The 11611-nt window shown below is 34.5% G+C and overlaps 1 protein-coding gene across 1 annotated transcript; it reads right to left on the bottom strand.

The window, feature by feature from the left end:
* Nucleotides 1-8435: 8435 nt before the first annotated feature.
* Nucleotides 8436-9039, bottom strand: LOC116206935. The gene has a single exon (XM_031539771.1). The coding sequence runs from the start codon at nt 8910-8912 to the stop codon at nt 8637-8639; it is 276 nt and encodes a 91-aa protein (XP_031395631.1). The 5' UTR covers nt 8913-9039; the 3' UTR covers nt 8436-8636.
* Between the last annotated feature and the right edge of the window lie 2572 nt (nt 9040-11611).

Raw genomic sequence — 11611 nt, 5'->3', positions numbered from 1 at the left:
ATCGTAACTTTTATAAGTGCTCTCGGCTTTTCCCCAAAAGATTAACCTGATATTAATGGGAAATTACTCGATAATCATGTAATGTGATATATGTATATAATATGCATATAAGGCTAAATCATATGTATTGCCATGCTCATCTGTTTTCGCAGATCAGTAGCCTCTACATGAATTGCATCAGGCTCTGCTTCTTAGTATTGACTAGGATCCACGTAGAGTTATCGCAAGAAGTCGAGAGCAAACATACAAACTAGAAAAATTTATGCAATTGTATCTATGTTTATTGAATATGCTCTTATCACATTGTACTTTTCCTTTGCAGTGATCCCAATGAATCTGTTGTATTTTTATGTCCTTATAATCTTTCTCTTGAACATTTTACCATGTATTTGTTTTTGTTATTAATGAACATTCATTGATTTACTGGGAAAAAAAAGGTTGAATCAGTGTCATATATATAGTATATTTGAAGTTCGAATTTTATCGACCATATAGGAATCTCTAATTCATAACAAATTACAGTCATGGACGAGATATATTTTGTATGACAACGATCCCGTTTTGAAGATATATATCTACTGACTAAAGTATTAACGTATAAATGAAAAGCAGTTTGCTCATTATTTCACTGCAGTTTTTGATACGTATCTATATATGGAAGATTAGTTTATTTAATCGGCAACTCGGGGAATATTTGCCTTATATTTAAACTCACCGGGTTTTATGCTCAGCAATTTCTCAAGTTATATCAAATAGGGTGTAGTGCGATAACGCACGCCCTCATTTAGTGATCAAGAAATCTTAAATTTGATATTTCGGTAAAACTATCTGTATCTCTTTATTAAATATTTAGAATTTTTAATTTATTGTATTAGACCATTACCCCTTTTAAATCAAAAGACAATTTCCCAAGTTTTTTTTTTCCTTCAAAATTTTCCAAGTTATTCAACAGAGGAAACTGATTGTCTATATATATTGAAAAGGCTAACGAGGGAGGGATTTTAGTACAATGACTCGGGACGGGGGCCACAGCCCTTTTAGGGGGGCATATGCCCCCCTGAGATTCCCAAAATTCACCTTGTCACCTTTAAAAATATATAAAATTCTAAGTAAAAACCCCATAACTATAGTAAGTTCCTCTAGAATAGTATATTATTTTATTCGATCTGACTGCCCAAGTAAATGCTCCCCTCCGCCCTCAAATCTCGCCAAAAGAAGAAAGAAAAAAAAACCATAAATCAGATGCCAAAACAAAACTCTTGAGATATATGTGATTTGTCCCAATTTTTTTCACAAATCTAGTTAAATTACCTCTCTTAATTGAAAAGAAAAGATTTTATATTTTAGAAATTTCCAAGAATATTAATAAATAATCATGTTTCAAGAATAAAATGTCTTCTCAAATATTTTTTTCGGTAGGCTTATCTTTTCAAATATTTATCGACAATAAACTTGAATTTAGTAGGTTACAGAAAAATTTTAGTAATTTTAATATATTATTTCTTTGTAGTTTTTAAGAATATAGAATTCAAATTTACATGATATTAAGAATCAACTCGAAACTTACATTCTTCGTATGAGGTCGTATGAAGAGTTCTCGAACATGAAAAGTATCGGAAATCTTTCACATAAGTTGGTTGTTACAAGAAGGTATTTTTTGTATCCACTCGTCTACCTACTTATGAGATTGGGATTTGATATTAGTTGTTACTACCGCATCGGTTAAGATAATTTTTTTCAATGATGATCGCATCCATAATAAGATGGAAGATTCTTGGATAAACGATTATTTGGTTACTTGTATTTTTTGTAGCATTGAAAATGAAAACAATCTTGAATAGCTTTTAGGTTATGAGAGCTCGTCGAGAACATTTGTAATTTATTTTTTTATTTTAATGAATTCTACTTTTCGCGTTATATACATTAAATCTAATTTCATACATATATATATATATATGTCAATTTTAGTCTTGCCCCCCAGACATGATTTTTGGGCCCGTTCCTAACAGTGGCACAAGGCGCCGACTCAGAATTAAGATGCCATGAGCTCGATTCTCACTGATGGAATTTATGTACCCATTAATTCGCATTATATATCATCTTTGTACTAAGCTCACGGGTCTCTCTTATGATTGGAAAAAAAAGACTAACAAAATTATAAATTTTGTATATATTCCAAATTTTGGTCAGCTTATTCAGCTTATAATATAAGCAGATGACAATAAGGATGTGTGCATATATAGATGATAATTCCGCGAAATAAAGGCAGGATCCAGCATTTGCTTTCTGGATTGATGAAGACACTCCAAAGGCCTGATAGAGAAATACACACATGTATATGTCGTCTATATATGTGTTTGTGGAAAAATATATGCATGTGGGGAATCTTAAGAAAGTTGAAAGGTGGGGGACAGAAAGAATGAAGAATTTGCCCTCTTTTTGTTTTAGGGTGAAGAATTTCCCATCTACTTTCTGAAGATAATGTGCACATGGAAGAAGAGGATAGGTTAAGATTCTCTGGCCCCCAAACTGCAGGAGATTCCTTATCCTATCCATGATGTAGAAGATGCTCTAGCCCGATCATCAGAACAGCTGATTGATATAGTGTTGTTAATCAATGAAAAATTATAGCATGATATAATTGAGAAAATTATACATTTAGTCCAATAACTTTCATTACTTTTCTATTTTCACCCACTTTTTTTTTCTATTCCCACCCAATACCTTTGGCCCCTTCTTTATTTTTACCTTTAGTTACATTTTCTGTTAAATATGCTAAATTGGTGTGTCATATCCGCAAAAATCAGACCGGTTGCATCATATTGATTGAATCAAAACAATCAAGTGAATCGACAAGGGCAGTGATGAAAATCAAGCCGATGTTTCATCATCTTGTTTCCTTTGCACACACAACTCGTTGGTCTCCATACTCTCTTCTCTTGGTTCTTCTTTCTCCATTGCTTTTCTAATTCTCTTCTCTGCATCTATCATATCTTCATCTCTCTGCTATGTTTTGAGAAAACATTGGGTGAATTGGGGTTTGAAAGACGAAATTTGGCGGTAATTCCAAGGCCAAAATCTACCTCTAAAGTTTATAATTGTTCAGTTACATCAAAATTAAGTTGTTAGCTTTGTCCAATCATGGTTAGTGCAATATCTTCACAAATACGTTGTGAGCCCCCAACAGTTGTCAAGTAATAACCTCCGAATATTAGTACCCCCAAAACGTAATTTCATCAAGAAACCCTTTAATTTTGATTGGAGCAGGGAGAAAGAGATTAAAACCTACCTTCCTGGCCTTCCAATATTCCCCACGCACTAAGATGAAGATTGAAGATGAAGCATATGGAGTCGTAGCCGTCGAAGCCAGAACAATTCTCATCTCAATCGCTTAGTGTGGAAGAAGGAAAGAAGATGACGTAATTTCTCAGGAGCAAAGTAATTAAAAAAGGCTAACTAGACCTATAAATCAAATCGGTTTGGTTAATCCAGCTCACATTAATTCAAATAGAGAATTAAATTGCCACGTGGCTATTTATTTAAGCATGGCCTCACAATTTTTTACAGCTCAGCTGAAGTTAATAGAAAAAGTTACAGAAGAAGAAAATAGGTTATGAGACTATAGATACTCTGGCCCCCAAACTGCAAGAGATTCCTTATCCTATCCATGATGTAGAAGATGCTCTAGCCCGATCATCAGAACAGCTGATTGATATAGTGTTGTTAAGCAATGAAAAATTATAGCATGATATAATTGAGAAAATTATACATTTAGTCCAATAACTTTCATTACTTTTCTATTTTCACCCACTTTTTTTTTTCTATTCCCACCCAATACCTTTGGCCCCTTCTTTATTTTTACCTTTAGTTACATTTTCTGTTACATCTGCTAAATTGGTGTGTCATATCCGCAAAAATCAGACCGGTTGCATCATATTGATTGAATCAAAACAATCAAATGAATCGACAAGGGCAGTGATGAAAATCAAGCCAATGTTTCATCCTCTTGTATCCTTTGCACACAGAACTCGTTGGTCTCCATACTCTCTTCTCTTGGTTCTTCTTTCTCCATTGCTTTTCTAATTCTCTTCTCTGCATCTATCATATCTTCATCTCTCTGCTATGTTTTGAGAAAACATTGGGTGAATTGGGGTTTGAAAGACGAAATTTGGCGGTAATTCCAAGGCCAAAATCTACCTCTAAAGTTTATAATTGTTCAATTACATCAAAATTAAGTTGTTGGCTTTGTCCAATCATGGTTAGTGCAATATCTTCACAAATACGTTGTGAGCCCCCAACAGTTGTCAAGTAATAACCTCCGAATATTAGTACCCCCAAAACGTAATTTCATCAAGAAACCCTTTAATTTTGATTGGAGCAGGGAGAAAGAGATTAAAACCTACCTTCCTGGCCTTCCAATATTCCCCACGCACTAAGATGAAGATTGAAGATGAAGCATATGGAGTCGTAGCCGTCGAAGCCAGAACAATTCTCATCTCAATCGCCTAGTGTGGAAGAAGGAAGGAAGACGACGTAATTTCTCAGGAGCAAAGTAATTAAAAAAGGCTAACTAGACCTATAAATCAAACCGGTTTGGTTAATCCAGCTCACATTAATTCAAATAGAGAATTAAATTGCCACGTGGCTATTTATTTAAGCATGGCCTCACAATTTTTTACAGCTCAGCTGAAGTTAAGAGAAAAAGTTACAGAAGAAGAAGATAGGTTATGAGACTATAGATACTCTGGCCCCCAAACTGCAAGAGATTCCTTATCCTATCCATGATGTAGAAGATGCTCTAGCCCGATCATCAGAACAGATTATTGATATAGTGTACTATTAATCAATGAAAAATTATAACATGATATAATGGGAAAAATTATACATTTAGTCCAATAGCTTTCATTATTTTTCTATTTTCACCCACTTTCTTTATTTTTTTTCTATGCTCACCCAATACCTTTGGCCCCTTTTTTTATTTTCACCTTCAGTTACATTTTTGTTAAATATGCTAAATTGGTGTGCTATATCCGCAAAAATTAGACCGGTTGCATCAAATCGATTGAATCAAAACAATCAAATGAACCGACAAGGGTAGTGATGAAAACCAAGCCAATTTTCTATCCTCTTGTTTCTTCTGCACACAGCTCGTTGGTCTCCATACTCTCTTCTCTTGGTTCTCTTTTTTCCATTGTTTTTCTAATTCTCTTCTTTGCATCTATTACCTCTTCATGTCTCTGCTTTGTTTTGAGAAAAGATGGGGCAAACTAGGGTTTTAGAGACGAATTTTAGTGATAATTTCAAGGCCAAAATCCACTTCTAAAGTTTATAATTGTTCAATTGCATCAAATTTAAGTTGTTGGCTCTGTCCAATCGTGGTTGGTGCAATATCTTCACGAATATGCTGTGAGCCCCCAACAACTGTCAAGCAATAACCTATGAATATTAGTAATCCCCAAACCGTAATTTCATCAAGAAACCCTTCGATTTTGAATGGAGCAGAAAGAGAGATAGAGAGAGAGAGATTAAACATTAAAACCTACTTCCCCGACCTTCAAAGATTCCCCACTCACTAAGACGAAGATTGAAGATGAAGCATATGGAGCTATAGTCGTCGAAGCTAGAATAATTCTCATCTCAATCCCTTAGTGCAGAAGAGGGAAGGAAGACAACGTAATTTCTCAAGAGCAAAGTAATTATAAAAAAAAAAAAGAAACTAATTAGAGCTATAAATCAAACCAGTTTGGTTAATCCGACTCACATTAATTCAAATAGAGAATTAAATTGTCATGTGGCGATTTATTTAAGCATGTTCCACAATTTTTTACAACTGAGCTCAAGTTAATAAAAAAAGTTACAGAAGAATAAAAACAAAAAAAAATTATCAAAGGTGTTGGGTTAAAATAGAAAAATAGTCAAAGGTATTGGTGAGAATAGAAAAAAATAAAGAAAGTGGGTAAAAATAGAAAAGCAAGGAAAGGGAGTGGGTGAAATATATACTTTTCCCGATATAATGTTAGAATGACATATTTAGTATTTCAATTCATATGTTTAGTAATTAATATTTTTATTATTTGTGATGGACTATACAAAATATTTGATTTGTTTGTTTACACAATCAAATATAACTTAACTTTGCTTTACATTTTCATCAATTTAACGATACAATCATTACTTTTTTATTTTTTTTAAATTCTCTATCATACTTTTTATTATCTATTATTACAATTAATATTTAATTTAAATTTTCTCAATTATTCAATACTTTTTTCATAATTTCAAAACACTTTCTCCTCAATTCAACTACATAATCATTACTTTTTTATTTTCTTCTTCAAATTATTCATCATACTGTTCTCAACTGCTTTTATCTTTATCTCCTCAAATCAAACTTAATGTCATTACCAAACGCAATGTAAACATCTGAATTGAAAGTATAAATAATAAATATTTGTGATGATTATGAGATTAAAAAAACTACTTGAACCATATATGTTTGGTAATAAAATCTGATTTTACTTAACTTTACTTTTTCCTCAATTTAATAACACAATCAATATTTTTTTTCTTGAACTTCTCTCTCATACTTTTTTCTTATCTATTATTACAATTAATTTTAATACTAAATTCTCTAAACTATTTAACACATTTCTCTAAATTTTAACATTTTTTCATTAATTCAACAATATAATCTTTACTTTTTTATTTTCTTTTTCAAATTATCTCACGTACTTTTCTCAATTACTTTTGTCTTTATCTCCTCAAATTAAATTAAATCAAATTTAACTTCGTTATCAAATGTTATGCAAATATTTAACCTAAAGTACTAAATGTGTTACCGTGACTTATTGTCATTGTACACATAATCAATATAAACTTTGGTAATATTATCAGCTCCTGAAATAAGCCGACTATGCTTCGGTGTTCGGTCCGAGATATCTAGTGGAAAAGAAGAAGCATTTGATGTTACTTTAAGTCTTAAAAAACTAATATATTTTTCACCTGTCTGACCCCGTTTGGAATCAATGATTTTGATTCAGTTCATTTTAGTTCTATTCAATTCAATGTATTTAATTGTAAATGAATTATGTCATTTGAAAAAAAATAAAAGGAATATAACTATAACGAATAGAATAATGTTGGTTTTTGTTTTATTACCATGAAAGTTTATTGGTCTAGTATGAAGCAATTGAAAGTTAAATAAAAAAACATCGGTAGCCCCACAGCGAAAATTGTACTTGGAATCTCTTGGTTTTAAAGTGAAGGCTTATGTCACTTCATTACACTCACTTTTCTCAAATAATGGAGTTTTGAATGCAATTTAAAATAGAATAATCTTATAAGATCTTAAATTTAAATTAAGTTTGTTACTTCAAATGAATTGAATTCTAGCTAATTCTTATTGACCTTGACCCGGCTGGAATTCCAACGTAAATCTTGTGTTTCTAAAAAGAAATCTCGTGTTGATTGAATTGTAAATAATAAAGTTAAACTGAATTCTTGTGAAACAAATTGAACTTGTACATTTATTGCAAGCATACTTAGCTGTTGAATAATTTATGTTCTTGTCATGCAAGAAAAATTATAGTGATGATCTAAATACAGATGCATGTTGTGTTGGGAATTTATATATGGACCAGGCTGTCCCGAGAAGCCCAATCAACAGAAAGAAGTCTTTCAGCCCACTATCTCTCGTCTGGGCCTTAAGGTCCATGCTTGCTTTTATTCGGGCCCAAACATCCTGAAGCCCCTCGAGGAAGTGGACTGCTCCATGGCATACCCAATTTTTACTGTGCATTTGGATTGATAGTTAAAAGTAATTTTGATTTTAATAGTAAAAAATGATGAATGAGTTGAGATTATAAATTTAATTTGAAAAATATATAATTTTATTTTTGTAATGTGTTGAGTTAAAATTAGAGTTAAAATCAAAGTGATTTTAACTCTCGAAACAGACACCGACAGGTTATTAATGTTCATCAGATATTAAGAAAGATGATCATCCTTTCCTGCCAAACATGACCAAGTCTCGAGTTGCTCTCAGGATTAAGCCCAAAAATAAAATATAAAAAATAAAAAATTCCTTTTCAAAATGACTCAACGTTCTCGACTCGTATGTTTCAGCTCGTTCCCAACTTGCCTTGCCTCACTCTTAGGTTATTGACTATAAGTGTGGTATTCAGTGGCCCAACAAATCCCGAATAGTTCAATTCAAACCAGACCGGTCCATTAAAGGATAAATTTCTCCGATAAAGGATTTTCCATCCACAGAGAATCGAACTCGAAATCTTTCCGGAGAGAACGCAGCGCTGAAGGCTCGAACCAATCTTGTAGTTGGTTGTTGATTGGACTCTTTCATTTCATTTTTCCTAATCCATATGAAGAGAAAAAAAAAAATGATACTGATATGTATACTGAATCTCAAGAAAAAGGCAGAAAAACGGGCCAATAGTTACTTGCCATGACATGATCTCAACTTTTCCATTTCTTGAATATATATATATATGGATGCAAAAAAAAAAAATTGAACATTGAGAGCACCGCCCCTCCTCTACTTCCCACATTAGCAGATGATGACAATATTTACAACATCAATTAAGTTAAACAACGCAGTCAAAAACAAGGAGGAGGAGGTTTCAAGCAGAGAAGAACCCATGAGAGGCAGCAATCCCAAATGGGGACCTGGGCTCCTGCAGTGCCAACACCCACTTGCCGACACCCTCCAGCCTCTGCTTCATCTCCCCCAGATCGGACACGTATCTCGAAACCAAGCCCATGTTGATGAGCTTGAGCCCTCCTCCTCCGTGTTGATGAGCTTGATCCTGATGGGTCTTGTTGACGGAGCAGCAGCTGCTGTTGATCTTGATCCTCCTCTCGTACTCCTCCGCCACAAGCATTGCAATGTCCGCCATGTATCTTTGCTCTCTGTTCTTCTGAGACTGCTGTCGGTTCAAATCAGTTGGCTTGCCCGCCCGGTGATGGATGCTCTGTTTGTGATGTGTTTGTGTCGGTCACAGGTTTGGAAGTAATTTTATAGGGGATAGATAAGATGGGAGAAGTATGGATAAGGATGAGTGCTCTGAAGTGGGAAGAATTCTTTATTATTATTTTTTTCCTGTGGATTATTATTTTTTTTTTTTTTGTATTTATTAGGTGGTTTTTGTAACTTGGACTTTGCGACTCGGGGCGAAAGGTAGGGGGAAGAAGAGCTTTCGGTTACTTCTTAAAATTTTAATTTTGAATTTTCCTTTTTCTTTTCTTTTTTTTTTTTCATTGATGGAATTGAGTGGGCATCAAGCAACCTATTTATGCTTAATTGTCCCCGTTTGCTTGTCCCTCTTTTGAAAAAGTTTGCGTTCACACTTCATCCTCCTCTACTTTCGATTCAAGAATGGGTCATCTTATTTCTGTTTACAGAAAGTTTGTGTCGTTAAATTCCTTTCGTTCAACTTGTTTGATTTGTCTCACGTCGAATTTAAGGTATTCCGAGGTTTTCATGTTAGCTGCCAGATAAAAAAAAAATAGCATAGATAGGAATTATGCGCTTTACACTTCGCAAAATTATGGCTTTCAGAACTTATCTGAACGTAAATCATTGATACGGCAGTTCAATGGTTTAAGGGGAATTAACTCTCCGTAAGCTTTTTAAACAAATTAATTAATTGTTTGAATATAAAATGATTTCTCTTCGGGGAATTGCAGGGTCATTGCATTTTGAGCTTTGGCTTGCTTTGTAAAGTAATTAATGGAATTATTTGCTTATCGACCATTGTAGGGGTCATATTTGTCCCAACGGTTGTTGTTATGTCCTCAACGTTTGAAATGTCAAATCAAAGGATCTGATAGGTTAAGTTAATTCTTGTTCTTATGGTTCAAACTAATTAGAAGTTTAAACAAATACTAGATAATAACTAATGTAATGGGTCAACTAATGATTCGACATATGTTCTTCTTAAAAAAGATTTCGGATTCAAATCTTATGAATAAAGGATGTTACTCCTTATTAATAGCTAATCCGACTCGAAATTGAATTAGTCGGGGACCTGTCAGACTTCCCGATACCAAGTAACATGACAGAATAATCGCTAAGTTTAAAAGTAAATGTACTTGAGTAATATGAATATATATTATCAATATACGAAATGGAGATTATAACGGTTAAATTTTATGTCCGACAAGCACAAAAAGCATAGGTTCGAATCGGGTATCATTATTACCGGTGGTCTTCAGTCAAGTTTGATTTTTCATAGAATATGGTGCGTTTTTGGGACCTCAAATCTATTTCATGTCAGCGGGTCGTGTTACATATCGAATCCCATGTCATGCCTGGTGCGAGAGACATCTCCTATTATATGTAGCCCAATCACGCGAGACTCGGAGACATTCTCTTTCCGCACTATTACATAGTTGCATCATTATTAATTAATACCATAGGAGAGAAACAAACGTATCCCTTCTCAGATCGGTCTCATTGCTTGTGAGGGTGTCGTAGCCATGCTCCTCATCATAAACTGAATTTTACTTTTAAAACATTAATTTCGCCTAATGGATGATTTAGTATAATCGATTTGAGTGATTGCACTATAAAATTTCACGTAATTGATGGTTCGCGTGCTCATCTCATCTTGGAATTATGAGTTGCAAAGTAAAGGGGCAATTTCGTCATTCAAGTAAAGAATGTGATGGAAAACCGGGGGACTGTAAAACCTGAAATCGACTCCCCCGAAAACCACCGAAAATCCAACGGCCCCACTGCCACGTCCACTGGCTTTTGTCTTTTCGGCGGCAGGCCCCATTTTTTATACAACGTACGGACACTCGCTTGAAATTGAAACCTATCAATTCTTGACGGGTTGCAGCACAAAGGCGGGCCCACATAGCCCCAAAGTCCGAAAGGTTCCAGAATGAAAGTGAATATTAAAGTAAAAGAGAGTTGATTAAAATAATTAGAGACACCTCCAAATCCATCTAAGATCGGCGTTCGATGGTAATGAATCTAATGATGCCATGAACCTGTGGGAGGTGCAAGAAGATGGTCATGATGCCAAGAACCTGTGTAGGAAAGAAACACCTGCATGAATCTGTCCATGTTCCAATGAATCCACATGCATGCAGGGCATCTATATACATAAACGTATATTTGTTACGTATTTGTATGGATATTCTCTTCTTATTGGGTCGCTCACATGTTAGGCATATGGCAAATTGTCTGATCATAATATGGTCGCTCCCCCCCAAAAGTTTGGTGGTGGGCACAAGCATTCCTTTTGTCTTTCCATACATAGCAAGATAGGCCTAAACTTCTTCCATCTAGTAGCTGCTTCTGTTCTGTCCCACGGGGCCAATGTCCATCTTTCTAGAATCAACGTGACATGTGCAGCCCCATATCAACGAGACATGCTTCTGTTCCGCGAGATCCACGTCCATCGATCTAGAGATACTGTGGAACGGGTCCTAAGGGGACTTCCCACCATGATACCAAGTTAATCAATGCTATTGCTAGTGTGCAACCATCGAGGAATGACTTAAGCAAAGACCACTCTAGGATTTTTGACCACATGACGCGTGGAGTGGATTCACCCGTGCGAGGTATACGTAAGAGAAAGATATA

Source organism: Punica granatum, chromosome 5 (genome assembly GCF_007655135.1).
Source record: "Punica granatum isolate Tunisia-2019 chromosome 5, ASM765513v2, whole genome shotgun sequence".
NCBI lineage: Eukaryota > Viridiplantae > Streptophyta > Magnoliopsida > Myrtales > Lythraceae > Punica > Punica granatum.
Note: the sequence above shows the minus strand (reverse complement) of the source record. Positions and strands in the feature narration are given on the sequence as shown.